This window comes from Talpa europaea, assembly GCF_964194135.1.
Source record: "Talpa europaea genome assembly, chromosome: 11".
Lineage (NCBI taxonomy): Eukaryota > Metazoa > Chordata > Mammalia > Eulipotyphla > Talpidae > Talpa > Talpa europaea.
Window position 1 is genome coordinate 51400307 of NC_140078.1, and position 21985 is coordinate 51422291.

At 41.2% G+C, this 21985-nt stretch overlaps 1 protein-coding gene and 1 pseudogene across 2 annotated transcripts in view; one reads left to right on the forward strand and one right to left on the reverse strand.

Annotated features, from left to right (window-relative positions):
* The window catches only part of SHQ1 (SHQ1, H/ACA ribonucleoprotein assembly factor), a gene marked incomplete at both ends in the record, with an annotated part of 129488 nt that extends 108118 nt beyond the window's left edge, over positions 1-21370 (forward strand). The window contains one exon of the mRNA XM_084247742.1: positions 20830-21370. Coding sequence (XP_084103868.1) covers positions 20830-21370 — 541 coding nt within the window. The remainder of the gene's footprint in view (positions 1-20829) is intronic.
* Positions 8332-9097, reverse strand: LOC311179355 (large ribosomal subunit protein eL6-like; annotated as a pseudogene). Its single transcript has one exon. The product of its transcript is annotated as a large ribosomal subunit protein eL6-like (transcript).
* Positions 21371-21985: the final 615 nt, after the last annotated feature.

The following is a 21985-nucleotide window of genomic DNA, read 5'->3' on the forward strand; positions in this document are numbered from 1 at the left end:
GTCCCTCTCATTATAAATGTAGAGTTCTGGTACTCTATAACTATAGCCTACAAGAACCCGTTATCTGCCTTCAGATCTCTGTCTGTATGTATGAACTTGGACAAGTCATTTAAACCCTATGGGTTTCAGCTTATACATAAAATAAGAATTGATAAAATTAGATGTGCTAACCCGTGCAATATGTTTAAAGCATGTTAACACTAAACAGTCAATAAATGGTTTGCCAGTAACAAAGTCCCATTGATTCAATGCTTGTTTAATAATAACACTTAATAAATCAGGCAGTCCATAATAATGACCTACTGCATGCTAGGCATTGTGCTGTAAGTGCTTAACATTTATCATCTGTCTTAATCTCATAGATTCCATATAAATTTGGATTTGGTCCACATTTTTTACAGCCCCAGGTTGCAAATATGGAAACTAAGGCCAAGAAAGATGAAGTAACCCAGGATTGTTTATCTTCAGAGCATCTTGCTCTATCCATCTTGCTGTGGTTAGTCAGTCTCCTGTCTTCTTCAGGAGCATGTGATATCCCCATAAACATAGCATGCTCTATTGATGAAGATCCAGTGTGGATTCTCTTATTGAGCATTTAGTCTGGTTGAAGAGACAAGCTATTCAGATGGCAGAATTAAAGGAGTACAGAATAAACCCCTGCCTCGTTGCTGATAACACACACATAAGAAAGATGATTCCAAGAAAGGGGAACTTGGAGTAACCTACAAGACTTAGTGAAATTAGGGGTCTAGAAGGGAGGGCTAAAGATGAGTGGGCTCTGACCAGGCATAGAAGTGACATCGTTTTTGGAGATGTTGAGTTTGGAGAGCGGGGTCCTTGGGTTAACGCTGGGAAAAGTTTCATCAGAGCTCCCCTTTCAGCAGCATGCGGCGAATTTCCCAGGCCAGTTTCTCACGAGACAGAGATTTGGGGATACCAAAAGGCAGTTTTATTATGAAGACAGGAGAGAAGGAAAAAGGACACTTGCATAGACACAAGCAGACAGAAAGAGCTTCCCCCCAAAGGGACAGGTTTGCTAAAAGAGAGGCCTGCATAGTCACAGGCGGGCAGTTTAGGGGGGAGAGCTGCCTCTGCTTCTTAACAAATGGAGAAGGTCCATGAAGAGAAGCACGGATGTGGTCCAGGTCACAGGCCAGCAAAAAGGCTGCTGCTCTGCAGAGGGAGAACTGCCAGTGCAGAAATTGCCCTGATACCGTCTTTTTCTCTTTGGGAGGGGCTCATTCCTTTGTGGAGTTGTTAACTTTTGTTAATTTCAAATAACGCTGGAGAATTTGACAAGGATGAGAGAGTCTGTGGTGGTCCTCAATCTCCATATTCTCACCTCTGATCTAGCCTTCTGATATTTGCTCTAGAAGTTGACCCCCAAGAATTTTCATTTTGATAGGTGGCTTAACAATATGTTTAATCACTTCTACCCCCATCTCCAGCTCCTGGCTTTGCATAAGCCAGGTTTCTGGTCTTGTGTCTCCTTTCCAACTTTTCTACTTTTAACCTCCATCCGAAGGAAGGGGGTTTTATTTGGCTGGGACACAACTTGAGGCAAATTCCACTAGTTAAAACGATGGTGCTGAGTGTGGGAACAGTGATAATTGGGTCACTCTTGGGTAATAGTATGTGTTGGAGTATATATGATATGTTAGAGAATTAGGAGATTGGACTAATTCTGCAGAATGTAAGAGTTGCCAGCTAGTGTGGTGGTGCTGGGGCCACATTTGATTCTCAATGAGTTTTTTAAAACTTTGAATTGGTTGTCAACACTTAAACATTAGAAGATTTTATGTAAAGTCTAGATTTATAGCTGCTCTTGAAATAGTGGAAATTCTGGTTGTTGCTGGGCCCACATCCCCAAATAGTTAACAGTTGGCTAGAGTGGAGACCAGCTGTCTCAATTATGCAGGGCAAGTGCTTTCATTTTGCCACAGGCCCCCATTAGCCCCACTAACTCCATCTGCATGATGTGTGAGGGCATGGAGTTTGTGAGCTTGGCCTAATGGCCTCTGATATTAGGTGAGAGGACCTGGTACTTTATTCCTGCCTGCTGAACCACAAGGTCCTTGCAGACAGGAGTCACATACTGTTCCTTTGCAAGGACTTGCTATATGCCCAGCAATGATCAGGCACTCAATACGTGTGACACCTGGATTAGTAGCAGTGACCACATTATAGTGGAATCAATTTGGGCAGCAGCAGCAGGCCTTTAGAATGCTTAGGAGAAAAAAGACTGAGGAGGCCCACATCACCCAACCTAGGGGCTCATCTTGGACCCTGTTTTTAAGGCAACTATGAATTACTATTGAGGAGTGCAAACAAGCAAATATTAAGCCGAGATTAGTCTGGTTGTCAGAGAAGAGGTGCTCTTGCAATGCTCTGTGTCCATTTCCGGACAGGCCCAGCCCCTGTGTTTTCTTCTTTGGACACATATTAACAGTGGGGACAGAAAATGCACAAGGAAAACTTGTGGCACATGCTTATGTGCCTTGCTGAGCAAGGCAACCGCAGGGCAGAGATCACAGCCAGCACTCAAACTCTGTGTGTTTTAGCACAAACTGGTAAAACCCAGCTGCTTTTAACTAGGGATGTGATCTTACTTCCTGGCTGCTGACGGCAGCTCTCTGCGTGGTCTTGCCTTGCCTCTGTTCTTGTTTTGTTTATTTATTTCTTTCCCTTTCTTCTGCACTTGGTATTCCTCGGGGCTCCATCTGAATGCACCTTGCCTTGGGGAGCACTGGGAAAGAAGAAAGTCAAACTGACTCTCCCCTCAGGCTCTGGCTCCAGAAAATCAAAGCCAAGTGTGGCAGCTCTCCTCTGCCTGCAGCAGGGTCAGCAGTTGTGTAATGTTTTCCCTGCGAGCTTATCTCTGCTGATTTCTTGTGTTTGGAGCCAGGGATTGAAGGGCTGTGTGGTTGTGCTGCCTTTGTAAGCAGGTGGGAACTGCAGCTGAGATCAAAGCCATTCTCCATGCTACCCCTCCACCCCCCAGCCGGCTTTAGTTTTTTGTAAATTGCTCATCCAGAGACTGGGTTGTCTCTGTGGAGTGAGGTGGCTCTGAGAAAAAAAAAAAAAAAAAAAAGTCTATCCAGATGCCCTGACAAGGAATGAAAGGAGAAAAGTGTTTCTGTCTGTCACCTCGATGTGGGAAGCACTTGATAACATCGTTTGAATGGAGCTCTAATTAGACCTTTGCATCCATTTCTTGTCGAGGGAACGTGAAATGCTGTTCAGCCAACAGGTTTGATTCTCACAGCCAACTAGCTGGAAGTTTAAGTTGTCCTGTGTGTTCCTATATTTAGTCAAATAATATCTTTGAGCCACATTTTCATTCTTATTTTTAGTAATCGGTAATTTTCATAGGTAGTAATTTACTCTGATTGGATCTTTTGGCAATTTTTCAGTTCTAATTATAGAAGTTTTTATGTGTGCATCCTGATGATAAGGCAATCCTAGCATTTTAAAGAGATGTCCAACAAACAGGTTGAGTCTTTATTTTCAAGAGTTATGGTCACTACCTTAAACTACAGAATAAATTGTAATGTTCAACCTGATAAAACCGTCCTAGGAAACTTTAATTTGTGTAAAATATTTGTTGAGGACTGGATCCCATGACATAGGAGGTTCTTCAGAGGTTCTTTTGGTGAATGTCATCTTCAAGCATCTTGTTTTATGTCATTAATAAACTCTCTGATTATCCAGATGGGTCGCTGCTTCCGTGTAAACACATAGTGGGCCTGAATGCCAGAATTTCTGGCAATTAAAGGATAACCCTCTGGCCCTAGGTGAATGTTTACCTCTGAGTATTGGTGAAATATAGAAAAGTCACATGTGGTAAGCATGTGACTGAGGAAAGGATCAGATGGGCTCATGCATATAAAAGTAATTTGAAAAACCTCCAGACTGAGGTATCTGGGGTAAAGTACTTTAGGTTATGCCTCAAGTAAGCCTTGTGTCTTAACTCTGTGTAGACTTCGTCTTTGTCACAGAAGAGAGGGCTTTAGATTAGATCTGTGAATGAATTTGTGAATTTTGGATTCATAGCCACAAATGGCTATTGTTATTGAATTAAATAAAATGTAAAATTCCTCTGTCATGCTAACAACATTTCAAGTACTCGGTGTCCACGTGGCTTTTGGCTAGTGGCTACTGTATTTGATAGCCCAGATACAGAATGTTTTCACTATGATGTAATTTTCATTGTAATATAAAGCTCCACTGGACAAGGCTGTGTATCCAATTACCAGATTTCTTCTAATCTGAGATGGTAGATGAAAGGTTCGGCGTGGTAAAGAAAAGGAGAGCCAGGCTACATATCTCAAAGGAAGGGAAAGTTTATTGCGCCCGGGCGGACCTCACAGACCCAAGGCGGGGGTCAGTGGAGTCGCGCACGTTGTTAGGCGGAAGCAGGGTTTTATAGGGCGAGGAGAGGTCAGGTGGGTAGTTGGGCTCCTACAGCGGGAAAAGTTTGTAGGGCAGGTATAGGTTCTTTGTCTGAGACGAGACTCTTAGGGGAAGGGGGGAGGCTCATTGCCTGAGTCCTCCAGGCAGGTATCCACATTCCTACCCCCCAGGTGGGCTTCAGGGTAGGCTTTTGCATTCCGGCCTGCTGCATGGACCTTTCAGTTTAGACTTGACAAAGTGCCTTACTCAGTCCTTAAAGAATTGTGCCTTTAATGCCCCTCTCCAACCCATACCAGGGGCTGGGATGTCTCAAAATTTTTATTCCAGATGAAATGCAGCTACGATTTATGGCAAAGTGGAAGGAACTTGAGGGATTTTCCTAAGTGACATCCTCCAAAAAGATAAATATTGATAAATATTGATGTCCTCCAAAAAGATAAATATTGGATGATTCCATATACAGGAGTAATACAAGGACACAAAGCAGATGAACTGGTAAAGCAAAATAACTATAATCTAGCTGGCATTGAGAACCTCATTGAACTGAGGTTTCTGAGGTTAAGAGGGAGGGATATAAGGAATGGTGGTAGGGAAGAAAATAGAAGATTGATGATAGGTAGGTAGGTAGGTAGGTAGGTAGGTAGGTAGATAGATAGATTGATTTTGATCTACATAGAAAGACCAAGGAGATTGACTTAGAATTCTGCAGAGTATAATGACCATGTTCACTTTTGCTCTTACGTGTTAACACTGAGATTGAACACCTGCAGCCTCTCTTCCAAGAACTCTTACTAGGTTTCAGTGTCACCAAAACAAACAAACTAGAAACCAAAGAGACACACAAATGCAAAAATTGAAGCAATGGTTTTCTTTATTAGACTGTAGTTCATTGCCAATATATTGTGATTCATAAAACTAAAGAATAATATAAAACAAACTCATCAGAGATTGTAGATATAGAAGTGAAAAATAGATGGAAAAAAATCTTCCCTCCTTGTTTTCCTTGGTGGCTGAGTGCTAGGTCTTCCAATGACTTCTTTGACAATCAGTTTCTTAGAAGAGATAAGGTGGTTGGAAAATGATGCATTCTGGAACCCTCAAAGAGCTTTGTCTGTCTTGTATTTATAACAAGTGATTCTGGCTTGGCGTGATTTTTTTCTCTTTTCCTAAAACTCTGCGACTTCCCTTTTTGAAACAAGATGACCCATTGCCATTTTTCACACACCGGGGACAGATACAAGGAGTGGTTTTCTAGACAGGGATACATGATCTGGAGACTAGAGATAACCTTGTAGGAACTGATGGCTTTTAGGACTGGGAGCAGGAAATGAAATTACTGGACTAGAAGTTCAAGCCAGAAAAAAATGGAATAAGAAAAAGGCAAGAATAAAGCTCTAAGTCCCACAGTTCAGGCCACTCAGTGTGTGTCCCCTTTCTTTTCTTTAAAGATTTATTTATTTATTTATACAAGATCCGGCGTACAGGCCAGATACGTGGGAGGGTGAGAGGATTCACCAGAGACAGCGTGTGGAACAGAACAGGCAGACTGACGAAATACACTGCTGAGGGGAGCAGCAGGCATGACAGGAGAGGTCTGCCGCTCCATGTGGGACTCTCGCCCTCCGGCCGGCTGGGATCAAACCGGCGCTGCAGAGGCTGCGGACAGCTTCACAGCGCTGTGCTCAACTGCCTGTGCCACCAAGGGAGGCCCAGTGTGTGTCCCCTTTCTGGGAGACCTTCCCTAAACACTAATAATAAATTGCATGCCTGCTATCCTAGCTCCCCAGGCTGCCTTTCTGCTGTTTTTTTCCCCCCTAGGTCATATACTCACTCACACGTTATATATTTTTTCTTCAATATCTGTCTTTTCCTATGGAAAGTATGAGCTCCACAAGCACAGGAATTTTTGCTTATATTGTTGGGACAATACACACATGAGTGCCTTCAGTAAATATTTATTGAAAGATTGGAAAATGCAATGCTACATTGTTCCAGTCGGGAGTAGGGGCTGAGGAGACAGGTGAGGGTTCGGGATCTAAATGGACAGAGATGGTAAGAGTATCTTACCAGTACTTACCAGTCCAGATGGTAAGTATCTGGACACTGACCTCAGGAGGGGGTCCCCATAAAATTTGAAGATTTTGCATCAGAAAGCAGCTAATGTATAAAACCCCAGCTTTGCAGAGATAGGGTCAGAAGATAAAGTGTTTCTGAGACTAAGTCTTGGGATCAAGCTGGCCCGGAAGAGAAGCCAAGGCTTAGAGAGCTCTTGAGCCAAGGGACCATTATAGTGGGGCTCCCTGCACTACTCACCTGGTGCCCGTGGTGTGCGAATGCTGGTAGAGGTATGTGTCTGGATGAGACAGGGCTGGGCAGAACCAGACTGTGTTACAGATGGGTGAACTGCTTGCCCCTTCAAGCGCTGCCGGGAGGAGAGAAGCTCACCTCCGCACCTCACTCCATGCCCCTTCCACCTTATGTGTTTGATTAGATCGAGAGTCAGCAATATTGAGAGTTGAAGAAGTGTGTGGTCATAGTAATTACCACTGGCACACAGTCACAGTGCTGGCTAGAACAGTGTTTTTGAAACTTCATCGTATGCACAAATCCCTGGGCAGCTTGTTAAAAGGCAGGCTTTGATTCAGAAGTCTGCGGGTCTGAACTTCTACAATTCTAACAAGTTCTGGAGTGATGCTACTGCTCCTGGTCCAGAGGTTACCCTTTAAGTAGCAAGGCTTTATTAAGGAGAAATACTAGTTATTGACCTCATTTGCCTTTACTAAAAAAATTTTATTTCCCCTTGGATAATCTAGGGACTGTCATTTTAAAATCGCTTAGACAAATGCCTTTCATTTTAGTTCAAATAGTTTTTGAAAGAGCATAGCTAGTATTAAGAAAATCTGTCTTTCCCACTTCTGATTCTCTTATCAGTGAGCACTTGTCAGCTCTGTTATCAGGTCGACTTTCAAGTCCAAGGCTTCCGAAGGCAGTCACTGAATACTGCAAGCCTAAGTGAACTTTCGCGTTGATTCCCTGTGTGTGAGAGGTGGTTGTGCCTGTGCGTGTGCTGAGTCTGGGGCCAAACTGGTCCTTTTTCGGTGCCTGAATCGTGGTTAGCATAAGTCTGTTCAAGTGCAGTGTGGTGAGCCGGCAGCACTGGTGTCACTCTGAAGACCACCGTGCTTTGTGTAAACATTACTGCCTGGAAGATTTAATGGGGATAAAAGAAAAAGAAGGACCCACGGCCTGGACATTTTGGAATTTCTATTCTAATAGTTGTGTCTGTAAATAGAGAATCCTATGTGCATCTCCCCTTCCCGCCACATCTGAAATAGATGCTGTCAGTCTGTCTTGCAGTCCCAGAGGGTAGCCATGTACCTAATGGTGTTGACCTTATGCTGTGATTTCATGGTTCCCACATCACTAAAACCTTCCCACTTTCTACTGGACAGTTCCTCGTAGACTTGAAGAAAGTTTCAGTTTAGATTACCCTTTCTATTGGAAATTCTGCCTGCCTCTTTTCTCCCCACTACTCTAACCCTGAAATGGCTGGCCCTCTGTGGTCTTATGGCCATTACTGAATTACAGTGGTTTCTTACTATTTCAGAAGTTGTGTTCTATAAAGTTGCTGCAGACACAGTTAGCAAACTCGGCTCTTGCTCCTAGAAGGGAAACACAGAGGTAAGTTCCTGGTAGTCTCTGCTCATGGCATTTTCATCAACTACCCAATCCACACCCTCATTTTATGTGTATTTCTGTTTAAAGAAACCTTAGTTCATTAACATTACCTGAACGCGGCTTATCTGACACATATATTTTCTCCATAAGACACAATCCAGGAGTTCAATCCTTATACACATAGGAAGACTAGATGGCAATTCAGCGCTAAACTTGGGGAATATTTCATTTATTTATTCATTAAAGATCATTAATTAGATTCTTTGTAGGAAAGTTAGAACACCAGTTCTGAGGGTAAATTCCTTTCGTGAGAGCAAACACAGGGTGGAGGTAGCCTTGGAGCTGAGGAACAGCTTTGATTCAGGGCAGAATTTTTGAGGCCACAGCTTTCTGATCAACCATGTACTGCTCTTTGATCTCGTGCTTCTCCTTTTCTGTCAAAGATCTCACCTTCCTGGTGTTGGGGCTTATGTAACTGCTGCTTCTTGAAGTACCAGTGAGGTACTTTGGAATCTTCACACCACTGATAGCAATTTTGGTGGAGGTGGCAATGACAAGTTTCTGGTGTATCCTTACACAGGGGAACTTGATTGAGGGACAGAAGTCCAGTCACAGGTAAGAAGCCACTGCCCCATGGCTTCAGGAAAACTACCCTCTTGCCTCTGTGGCACCAGTGAGGATGAGCAGAATGGTCCCTGGAGTGATGGCAGCTCTCAGTTTTCTCACTTGCTGACTGAAGTGTGTGTTTTTTGTTGGTTTTTTGCTGTGGCGCTGACAGCTTTTGAAGTGCATCAGCAGTTGGACAGTATCTAGACATATTGTGAACTTTAACCACTTGGGTACTTCAATTCTTGTCACCACCAGCTGGTCTTGTCATGACAGCAAGAACCTTTTCTTTCTTTTCAACCCTGGATTTAGCTGCTGAGTACTTCCTCTTGTACATGGGCTTCCTGGAATACATAGCAGGTGGGGAATAGCTGCCAAGTCCTCTGCCTAGGACACGGTTTCAGCTGCAGCAGGGTTTCCCCTTCTTAGAGGTTTGGCCTTGGTCTTAACCTTGCCACCAGCATCGGCCTCCTGGGCTTCAGATTTCTTTAGTTGCTGCCTTCTTAGCTTTCTCAACCACCATCTTGCAAGATGTGAAAAAAAAAAAAACTGGGCATTTTTTTATATACATTTTTTAACATCATTTTTCATTTTTGCACAATGTATGCATTTTCATCTTGGTTATAGTCCCCATACAATTCCCACCCCCCCTTGTTTTGATCCTACTCCCTCCCCGCCCCCCACCCCCCAGTGTGTTTCTGGTTTACAGTTACTTGTTGATTTCGATTTTTACTTTATTATAATTAGGTTTTTTCCTGGTCCCTTATTCAAGAAGATGTGGTTCATATACACAATGGAATATTACTCAGCAATCAAAAAAGATAACTCATGCAATTTGCAGCAACGTGGATGGATCTGGAAGGGATCATGCTCAGAGAAATAAGCCAGAAAGAAAAAGAAAAATACCGGATGGTCTCACTTATAGCAGGAATTTAGAAAACCTAAATACGGGCATGTTTTAAACAGAGAAATTATCCACCAAAAGTCCCCCAAAACAAAAAATGTGACACTCACTGGACACAAGTGAAACAAGTGAAAAGGACACTTGTTTATAATGAGATTTGAAAAGAGAAGGCAGAGTGTCACCTTGTTAGACTCAGATGGGAGCATACACGTTGGGTGACTGAAAGTTTTCACTGTTCTGTGTGTGTCCATGAATGACCGTGAAAGCACAAAGTGGTATTAATTTTGAAGTTACAAATAAATTTTAGTGAACAGGTGAATTTCTAAGTATGGAATCTTTGAGAATTGTCTGCACTGTATAGACAGACTAAACATTAGTGTAGGGACCAGCATAGTAGGAGCAGGAAAAAAGATACATGTGTTTCTTTCTGCAAAGAATTTGATCATTGAAATTTCAAGGAAAGCATTGAAAGTGGTCAGTCTGGGCAGAATTAGGTCTTTGGCGGGCTTCCAGCCCTAGAGAGAAGGGTTTTTGCATGGAATTCTGTGTGGGAGGAGACTCGACTCTCCTCCAGTGCCCTGAGTCAAATGTGCCTGGTGCTCATGCTGACCTTCCTCTATGTTCCTTCCTTGCCTTTCCTGTTGTGTTCTCTGTTGTGTTCTCACCCTGTTGCTTGTTCTCTGCTGCAACAGGGTGAGATGATCTGATTTTCAGATCAGATATTCTGCTTTGTTTCCATTATATTTGCCAAGCCTGACACTTAGTAGGTGAGCAACAAATACTTGTCAAAACACAGACCTTGGACCTTAGGCATTTAAACTGAAAAGCTGCAGCTCAGCGTAAATGCTCTGGACCGGGTCAACAAGCCTGAAATCCAGAAGTTCTGAAAGTAAAAACATTTTCAGGGCAATTGGCAGCAAAACCTGACTGGCCTGAACTTATTTGGTGACCTGAGGCTATTTACAGCCTTTACTAATCCCACTTGGCATGACTAACCATACATTTTGCCGCAGAAATATTAGTGTATTTGATTACAGGTAGCTTCTGGGGGAGTTAGGTAAGAGCATATGCATAGGAGAGCATATCTCCAGAATTACTTTTCTGAGAGGCAAAACAAAAATTTGAAACTCATTTAGGTTCAAGGGTTTCCAATAACGCATTGTTGACTTGCAGTACAATATAGGGATTTCTGTAGAAATTTTAAGGAAATAGAGGATTTATTTAGAAGTGAATTAGCCAGAGATAATCTCTGGCTGGTGAAATTAAATGACAATCTAATGGCATAACTCCCGAAGGGACAATATGTAAAGTCCCCCTAAGTTTGAAGAGTAGTTCTTTCTGTGCTTAGGAAATGTAAATAATGAAAACAGAGTTGATTAATTTAACATTTTATCATAAACATTAGAAATGTTTACTTTGAGTCTTTATTATCTTTATATATGCGTGTATCAGAAGGCACATGGATAGAGCTTTTTAGATAAAGAGAGCTTTGAATTTCAGAATTTATTTGAAGTCTGATCATAATGTCCAAGTCAACTGTCTTTTCACAGAGATCTGTGTTGTAAAAAATAAAAGTGATACAAGCCACTGGAATCAACCAAAAAAGAGTTTATCTTAGCCAGTTCCCTTACAATGATCATGATGATGATGATAAAGAACGAGCACTCAAAATTTTGATCTAGATTTCTTCCCACCCCTGTCCCCAGGAAATGGTATTTGGGAGGGTAGAGGGAAACTGTTTAAATTTTAATTGGAATTGAAAATATAAAATGGGATTTTATAAACCTTTATTCTCATTTTTATCTGTTTTGAGAAAGTAAGATTTACTCTGTAGCACACTAATTAGAGAAAAGAACTCACTTGAAGTAAAATATTCCTGTAAATGTTATAAAGATTCCTGGTGGCTTGTTTTGGGGTTTTTAATAGAGAAGATGAAGTATTAGAAGCTCAGAAATAGCATTCAAAGGAAAAATAGAAATTTTTATTTTATAGTTAATTCAGAAAGTACTAAAGTTAATCTGTAGATCAAAGGTCCTGGCGGAAATGCCTTTAAAATTGTTATTGGAAATGACCCAAAGACAGCACTTGACCCAGTGCCTCAGGAATAGCCTCATTGGCAATGAGCTGTGCACGTCCACAGGGGACTTCTGTGTGGAGTAGCGCACTGACGGGCAGTGAATGGGTAAGATTTAGATGAAGAATGTTGTATTAAAAATCCAGATAGTTTGTCCAGAGAAATTTGGGGCTGTTTCTGTTAACCTGTCTGTACTCGGAACATATTCCTCGTCTGACTCCATCCCCTTCTCCAGAACTCATGAGCCTGAGACTGCCTTTCCAGGACTCAATTTGTTGCTGTTTTTATTTATTTATTTATTTTTTGAAGTATGTACACATTCCTAAGTATATAAAAAATTAATTCTGATAAAGTGAAACAGCTGTGTAATTTTCTTTTCTTTTCTTTTCTTTTCTTTTTGAGATTTATTTATATAAGAGTCAGGGTATAGGCCAGATGCATGGAAGGGTGAGAGGATTCCCCAGAGACAGAGTGGGGAACAGAACAGGCAGACTGACGAAATACACTGCTGAGGGGAGCAGCAGGTGAGACAGGAGAGGTCTGCTCTCAGGCCGGTGGGGATCGAACAGGCACTGCAGAGGCTGCACACAGCTTCACAGCACTGCAGTCAACCACCTGCGCCACCAGGGAAGACCCTGTGTAATTTTCAAATCAAGAACTGGAGCCTTAGAGGAACTCTGCAGAAGCCCCTTTGTGTACCAGGTTCCACCCTATGACTTCTATCCAGACTTCTGTAACCACCCATTGGTTTTGTGTGTGTTAGAACTTTGAATAACTGAGAGAATGTAGTACATACTCTTGTGTGTGACTTCATTCATTCAGCTTTATTTTCATATGGATTCTAACTCAATATCAGTTCTTAAAGGTTTTTGGGGGGTACCTTTTAAGACAGCTCTTGGCAGATTATTCTGTCTGCCATTTTTTTTTTATATAGTGAAAACCATCTCCAGAAATAATAGTATATTTGATTACAGGTAGCTACTGGGTGTGTTAGGTAATAGCATACGCGCAGAAGAACATATCTCCAGAATTACTTTTCTGAGAGGCAAAACAAGGGGTGAACTGGGTCAGGAACCAGATATTATGGGGTCTTGCCCTCTGTGGAGAGTTGGATCTTTGTCCAGGTCACTGGGCTCCAGCTATACTTACTGCCCCCCTCTATCCATCCCAAAGACACACACTAATGCTTTCCCAAATATAAGGCCTTATATTTGTTTATTACTCCTCTGGAACATTCTTCCCCCAAGTCTTCCCATGCTGGTTCCTACATTCTGTACTTAGTTAAAATGTTACCTAGGAGAGTCTTACAAAGTAGTCTATTTCATCTATTTAAAGCAATGCTTCCTAAGCTGTTCCACATCATGAAACACAGATAACAATATTTGCCTGGGGACACAAATGGTAAAACTGATCATAATAGTTCATGTCCTACCTACTACCCAGAAAGGTGAGGGGGTAATATCTCTATTTACCTGAAACCCATTTCTGGTGCCAGAGTCTAGCTTTGGGTCATTCTGTTCCCTGTCCTCCAACTTCTTACACCAAGACTTACTCTTCTGAACTTGGTATACAAAGGAGAGTTTTGTGGTCTAAAGAAGTGGTTCTGGTCAAATTTTCAAATATGTCTTTAAAAAAAAAATTATGCATACGAGAGCTGGGGTACAGGCCAGAGATGTGGGGGGTGGGGGGGAGAGAGGATTTACCAGAGACAGAGTGGGGAACAGAACAGGCAAACTGATTGAAATACACTGCTGAGGGGAGCAGCGGGTGAGACAGGAGAGGTCTGCTTCACCATGTGGCTTGCCCTCTGGCCAGCCGGGGATCGGACTCATGCTGCAGAGGCTGCGGATTGCTTCATAGTGCAGTGCTTAACCCCTTGTGCCACCAGAGAGGCCCTCAAATTTGTCTTTTGTCTCTTTACCATCTTGAAAGCATAATGAAAATGACTGCTTCCAAAATTCCTGGCATATTCAACAAAAGAAAAAAACTGGGTCAAGTGGTTTAATGTATTTATTTCTTTGTGTGCATCTACTGAATGCTAAAACTTTCATTGGTTACAAAATACAATGTTTGAGAAGTATGTTGCTTTCACAATACTGAAACAGGAAAATGGAAAGGTGCTGGTATGTTTACCACATGCTCAGGCTGAAGCACATGGCTATGCAAGATAAGATGGGAATGGAAGACTTCGAAAACTCAGAATACCTATTCACTGTTAGGATGCACAGTGAAATGTCTTCTTGAATACATCACAGTGGCATGAACCAGGTGAACCAAAACCATCCTGTGGTTTCCTCACGACAGTCCTGCTCTGTTGAATGAGTAAACAGCTATGTACTGTTCTGCTCAGTGACTTGGTTTTCTGGAATTATTAAATATCTGACAAATCACATAAGGTCTGTCTCTCTGAACCAGTTCTGTGTTCATCTGTACATCAACTGGTGTTGCTTCATAAATATCCTTTACAAAGAAATTAATGTGCTGTTTGTTCCCAGATATAGAACCTGAGATGGTGTGTATATTACATGTCTGTCTGTATGTCTATGTATATGTGTGTGTGTATCCTTTGAAATTAAAAGACCAAGTCATTATATTCCACCATCCAAGAAGAAATGTTTCTTGAGTTGTCTCACTGGAGCCTTGTCCTACATTACTAATTTCTGGCTGTAGTGTCAGTGTGTCATGCCTGGCAGGTTAGCAGGTTTTGGCAGAGGAAATGAAACCTAGTCACTTACTATGAGATTTATAGTAGACCTGCTATTGCAGGAAGTGGTGAAAAGTTGATTGATAGTTTGAGACAAAGCTCTATAGCAAGAAACAGGATGTATGCTTTCTATTTATACTCAGTTTTCTTTTCCCTGCATTTCAGGGCTCCTTTTGCACTTACTTTGGCTGTTTCATAAGGCCAATGGATTCTTTTTTTCCCCCTTAAAACTCAGTCACCAACTATGAAATAATTGAGGAAATTTGATACCAGATCAGCTATGGCAAAGGCATGCACTTCCACTGGTTACTATATTCTTTCATGGTAGTTGTATTTACTGTAATTTGTCAGAAAGCAATTTAAAATGTAAAAACATTCCCCAAATTGAATAGTATTCAATTTATATAAACAGAACGGAAGTTTTTTTTTTTTTTAAGTTGTATGGTAAGATTACATTTCCAAAAACTTTCCCAAAAACCTGTTTTCGCTATTATTAAAATATGACATTAGTATGGTCTGTGTATCTCTTTAAAATGCTGAATACATTTTTGACAGGTTAAAGTGTATGATATTTAGTGTATATAGTATATATATTTATAAAGTATAAGTACTTACAGATATATGAATACATATAGTTATAAGTATTATAACTAGTAACACAGCATATGTGTTTGTTGAGTATATCAGAATGTATCTGGTTTTTGTAAGCATTCTGGTTAACTAATAGTGTTATTTGGCAAGGCTTTTTGACATGAGCTGACCTCATCTGTTTCGAGTTTGACAGTGAAAAACCACTAACTACATTAAATGAGGTACTTTCTAAAATGGATAGACCATCACAGCGTTAGATTCTAGAATTTACAAGGAGTGGCAGACTTTGAGCCAACTCTTAATTGTTCTAATGGTTGAAAGAACAAAAAGGTTGCTCTTTCATGGTGTAATTTTTCCAAAGGAATAATTTCCTTTTTTGTGAATGGTGACTGCTATCTGTGTAACACAATTGAATAGAAACAAATCCCAATTTCATTCCTCAGAATATTGGGTCACTTTCTACACCTGTCATATTTCAAAATTTTTAATCACTTTTTATCCTAGTGTCCTTTAGAGGGAGAGTTCAGTGTGCTTGTAGGGTAAATGAAGATGCTTAGGCTTTTGCGCTGTTGGCCTCTGTGGCTATCACCTGCAGCCTTGAATGCAGTAGGCACTTGGGAGTTTGGGCTCGGGGTACGCATGCCTGATGGTGGACACGTGGAGTATGTTGCGGCTTGTGTAAGAGGGCACACCTGAGCCGAGAAACTGAGCACATAAGGTTGGTGTCACAGTGGACGGAGTGCAATGGAGAGTGGTGGAGACAGCCAGAGAATGGCTATGAGAGGAAAGAGCATATAGAGATTCACAGGGGGGGCCCGAATTGCTGTCTCCCTGCTGGGTTGTTTTCCCCTCACCTGTGGGGACAATGCCAGGGGCTCCAAGGTTCTCTTTTAAGCTGCCTGAACTGATGATGAACCTACCCAGCCTGGGATGGTTGCAGAACAATGCTGCTTTTGTGAAGTTTTAGAATTTTAGAATTAATTTAGGAAACTAGCCAGCTTGAGGTAGTGAGAGTGGTATATAGAGATGATTCAGCTTGGTGAAGAATCAAAGATGAATATATGGCATTGTTGGTATCCCACAGCTCACGTCCATCAAGTGTATTGGTAGGTTTTCCCACACCCACAAGCAATTCTGGGACACCAGCAGAATATCTGTGTAGTTGGTGGTGTCCTGGAGCCCAATTCCAGTGGGTATGTGTGTAGAGAGGCCTTCCCATACCAGCAAGCAATTCTCAGAAACCAACAAGATGTTCAAGAATTCATCTCAAATGTGACACCATCTAGCTAGAGAGCTCGCACCTGATTGGTCCATTACAAACGGCAGTTACTGAGCTCTGAGGAACAACTGCCACACTGATTTGTGGTGGAGCAGCAGGATGAAAGGACACCGCTGCTCCTGCCGGCTCCCGCTGCTGAGGCGGCTGGGTTCCAGTAACAATACAGGTACCTGAGTTTCTGACAAACCAGCTACACGTAAGAGATTCCCATGGTGACCATCTCAGACTTCAGGTGCCCATTGTAAACCCAGATTGTTATTTGTGCTTCTGACCAACTGGCTATAAATCAGGTTCCCAGGACACCCTTCTCAGTTTTGATTAATTTGCTTAGAACAACTCATAGAACTCAAACCATTTACTCACTAGATGGCTGATTGATTGCTGATTGAATGGCAAGATGGAAGAGATGTACAGAGCAAGGTATGGGGAAAAGGTGTGGAGAGTCCATGTCCTCTCCAGGCATGAAATTCTCCTCCGTATCTTCACATATTCACCAATCTGGACACTTTGGAGTCCCCATCTCTTGGTTTTTTGTTTGTTTGTTTGTTTGTTTTTTCTTTCTGGAGGCTCCATAGGTATAATTGATATACATAGGTAAAATTGATTAAATCATTAGCTGTTGGCAACTGAACTTAATCTCCATCCTTCTCTCCTCTTGGGAGGTTGAGGATGGTGGAACTGGAGGTTTCAATCCTTTAATCGTAACACTGGTTTCCTTGGCAACTACCCCATCCTTCGGTGCTTCCCCAGAAGTGACCTCGGTCACATGACAAGAGAAACTTTTCATACTCTGAACACTTAGGAAATTCCAGGGGTTGTGGGAACAGAGCCAAGAGTTGTGGATGAAGACCAAATATAACAACTATAAATCACAATATCACAACATACAATTCATTTTTTACTTATATGAATGGGTCACTCTAAACATAATGTATGATATTAAACATATTGGTGTTTTTTTTTTTTAAGTTACATCATGGTAGGAGTGCATTTCCAAAATCTTTCTAAGAAAAACTTGTTTTCAGTATAATTTTATTAAGATAGGTATTAGTGTGATCCAAGAAATTAGAAACAAACTTTTCCCTAGGGGATAAAGATAATTATCAGCTGGTAATAGCAGTGCCTATGACTGGGTCACATGACTGTCTTTGTAGTCACCCTGTATGTGTGGTAAGCTTGCCAATAAGAGCCAGGGTTACAGGTGAGGGGCTTGGAGATTCCAAGTTTAATTGTTTATATAAATGTAAAGGCAGGAAGGGCACGGAGCAGGTTTTCTGATTCCAGCACACCGTTTAAAGGAGGAGTCCTAGAGCCCTCGGTGGCTTTTCAGGCTTTTATTGGGATTTACCAGGTACACGGCAGGCAGGTGTGCTGAGGGGCTGCCAGCTTCCCGCCCCCAGCAAGTCTTCGCTCTTTCTGGGCTCTCCAGCATTCTTTCTGCTTCTCTCATGGTTCTGCTCTCTGCTCTTCCATTTGTTCTCTGCTCTCCTGCTTCTCCTGGTGTCTCCGTGACGCTGTCCTTATAAGCCCAGTCTCTCAGCCCAGGTGATTCCCATCTACAATATGCCCACACCCTACTCCAGGTGTCCGCCATCAGGCATGCATTCGGGACCACAGGGTTCCGTCATCTATCCTAATGGCGGGAGGACAGAAAAGCCTGATACTTTTTACCTTACCCTACGATAAATAAATTTTTATATAACATGTGTGACATTATAATTTATATTATATATGGATTGTAACAAGATCCAAATAATTTGAGCTTGAGATTTGATACCATCTGTACTCACTAATATCTGCAGAAATAATTAAATTTTTTTCCTCCTATTCTAAATCTCAGTAGTTAAAGCTTTGAGTGTACTTTGTTAAAGAAGGCTAAGCCAAAGAGATATACCATAGCTATTTTGGAGAATTCTGGGCCTTGTGCAAGTCAGAACTTACTCATTTGGAAGCTGTTGAGGAGCTGTGGTCCTAAGGAAATTTCAGAGCCTGGATACCCCTGAGGCCGCATGGTGGAATAGAAAGCTGGAGCTCTGAGGCTTGTGTTTCCAGCGTTGACTGCCCATTGTTAGCTAATGAAGTCCAGCAGAGCTCTTCACCCCTCCACACTTCTGTCTCATCATCTATAACCTGAGGGAAATAATGAAACTAATTCACAGTGTTGTTCAGAGCAACACTATGATGCTTGTGGAACATCATCCTTCCAGTATTGTGGACAGTATTTGTCATGGCTATTAACAATGTGAGATGTATGGTCCCTGAGGTAGAAGCTTTTACTTAAAATGTTTCTTTCGAATGTTATGATTTAATAAGAGACGTTGTTGTCTTTCCCAAGTAAGCTCATGCTCTTAAAACTATGTCTCGCTACCTAGAGGGGATTCCTTTCAGCAGAAAGATGTTGGTGAACCAGATCCTAGGCTGATGGGGCCTTGGGCCCAGAGATGTTTTAAACTGGTCTGCCAGCAGTAACCAAATCCTTTGCACTGATAGTCAAGGTTTCAAAATGTATGGTGGATGTCATCTACAACTATCTTGGACATGAGTGTAAATGGCAGCCATCTCATTCCATACCTATGCTTTCAGTGGTGTTTCCAGATATCAAAGCTCACCTGAGTGTTTTATATGTCTTTAGTGAATCATTGATGCCAGCAGATCTCCCTTTGTTTTCATTTTTTCTCCAGTCACCTCACCTTTCCTTTTCCAGGCTCTAGAAACTAGAGCACTGAAATTCAGGGAGGAGCTTCTCAGTTTAAGAGAAACTTGCCCCAATGATCGGCATTGCCTTATATCATTCAGCCGCGGTGTTTTCGCCCACCCTGTGGCACTGACTGCAGGTCCTTGTGGAGAGGGGGAGGGGGACATTCTTCACAAGGTCATCATTATGCCAAATATTTGGAGAAGAAAGGGTCTCAGATCCAACTAGACCCTTAGATGAAAAACACCGTCTGTTCTTTAATTCCCTTTGTGCCACTCATTCATTTCAGCTCTGTTGAAATGAAGCCTCATTTCCCAATTATCATGGGATGGACTGTACTTTTACAAATGATTTTATCTGGTGAACTCATCCGTTTGTCTCCAACCCATTATTTTGCATGCTTATTTAACCTCTGGAGGTAGAACAATGAAGACTACATGTCCACACACATTTTCACTCACTGTTTCCCTTATTCAGTGTCAGATTTTCCTCTGTAGAATAGTAGAGAGTTTTTGGACTCTGCAGTCTGTTCTATGTTGCTTCAAAACCAAAACAACTAAATGTATCCAAGTTAAAGAAAACCTGTATTCAAATCATGTAATGATATAAATTTAGAAAAATACCTTCTGAAATAACATGAAATGATTTACTGATGAAAATAGAAAGCACTCTGTGCTCTCAAATAAGTCTTTTTTTGTACATTTAAAACTTTTGAATGGGTATTATGTTCACATAGGTTTAAAGATAATGTGCAGTGAAATGTCTTGCTCTTGGTACCATCCTCCATCTTCCCAGATCCCACCACTCCACTGCCCTAGTATTAGTTAATGTTTTTGTAGCTTTCTGGAGTTTGCTAGTGTGTAAGTGCATACAAATTGTATGTTTTTTCTTTGTTAACTTAAGGTAGCATATACATGTGTCTTGCCCTTTGTTGCTGCTGTTAAACAGTATATCTGGGTTACACAGAGAGCTTCATTCCCTGTGCACCTACAGTCTCCGCCTTTGTGCGGCTATGCTGTCATTTATAAGCCAGCCCCACAGTAATGGACATTTGGTTGTTTTTCATTTGGGGGGTATCAAAAGCATTGCTTAGTAAATAACCTTGGACCTGTGTCATATACATATGTGTTTAATTTCCAGGTGTGGTGGTACTTTTTGAGGTTACGTATATTTTCAATTTTAAAAGTTATTGCAAAATTCTCCTTCATCACGGTTGTACCTAGTTAATCTCTCACCAACATTTTATGAAAACGCCTTTCCCATAGCAATCATGCCTGCAGTACTATCAAATGTTTGGAATTTTGCCAATCCAATAAATAAAAAATGTATATCTTAATGTGACTTTAATTTGCATTTCTCTTATTTGAGTGAAGTTGAATATTCATATATTTAAGAGCCATTTGCACTACCATTTATGAGAATTGTCTGCTTGTATCTTTAGACCATTTTTCTGATGGGTTGTGTTTATATGTCCATTTTTAGGAAGCACTAGGCCTTGATTTATGATATGAATTGCAGATATCTTTCTCAGTTTTGCATTAGTTTTTTTGACTTTATGATTTTTTTTCTTTTTTTTCCCCTATAGAAGTTACTGATTTTTATTAGTTGAACTTACTAGTCTTTTATGTTGTGGTTTCTAGATTTTGAAATATCATTAGAACCTCCTTTATTCTAATGTCTTATCTCGTATTTTCTATGTTTCCTCCTAATACTTTATTAGCTTCATTTTGTACATTTATATCTTGGATCCATTTGGGGATTTATCCTGTGTGTCTTGTGAAATAAGAATCAACTTAATTTTGTTATTTCTTTAAGCTGCATACCCTGTTATCCCCAGGCCAGTTAATGAATGGTCTTAATCTTTCTTCTTAAATTGTTTTTTAAGATCCAAAAAGTTGGCAGCTCTTGCTGAAGCCTTAAAGAAAGTATCTCTGACAAAGGCCCAGCTGGGATTAGAACTAGAAGAACTGGAAGCAGCAGCACTTCTTGTCCAGCAGGAAGAAACTGCATTAAAAGCAACCCATTCTGTTCCCAGGCAGCCGACATCTACCTCCAGTTCTGAGGCAAGTGATTCTGAAGAAACAGACAGCACTGAATCATCTGAGACCCAAGTTTCAGATTCAGAACAAGAGGAGCTCGAAAATACTGAATCTGAGACAGTAAATTCCTTTCCAGGTCCGTTTGTTGAGGAAAACAGTGTCCTACTTATTGATGCTGGTGGGGGAGGCAGAAACCCAGCCCTCCTGAGGTCTGATGTCACTCAGGGAAAGCCAGGCACGCCTTCTTCGGCTCTTCCCAGGGCCAAGCCTCTGATAGAGGAGCTTGGAGAACAACTGCAAACTAACGTTCGGATTTCCGACACCGCGCCTGGAAACTGCAGCAGTGTCCAGGACAAAGACGACAGGCAGACACCAAGCGATTGCTAGCGATTTTACTCATTGTTGAGAATTATGTGAGGTTGGTTTTTATTGACTGAATTAGAATTCATTTTCACATTATATTTTTCGTTATAAGGGTATTCAATATTGCTTTTCAATGAACTAATGTTTATACCTGTTGAGTTCCTTGTTGCAGTTTTAAAAATAAACTGTAACGTTTTTACTGAAGTGTAATAAATATTTGATGATGAAGATAACAGTTCTGCCCAAATCTCTAGACTGTAGTGCCTATTGATATAGTTTATAGTTTTACTGAGGTATACCTAACATATAAATACATGTATTTAAAGTGTACAATATGGTAAGTGTTGACAAACCTGTATGTATATATACCAAAGGAAGCCATCACTTAACAATTAACATGCTGTACTTAACTATCATGTCCAGTGTCCTCATGCCCCTTTGTAACCCTCCACTTTACCCTACCTCCCCGGCAAGCATCTGTCTGCCTTCCATTACTATACATTAGTTTGCATTTCCTAATTTAGTGTAAATTGGATAATGTAAGATGTACTCTTTTTTTTAATCTAATTTCAGGCTTATTTCACTCAGTGTAACTATTTTGAGACTCATCATTGTGGTAACATGGATCTGTTTTTTCTC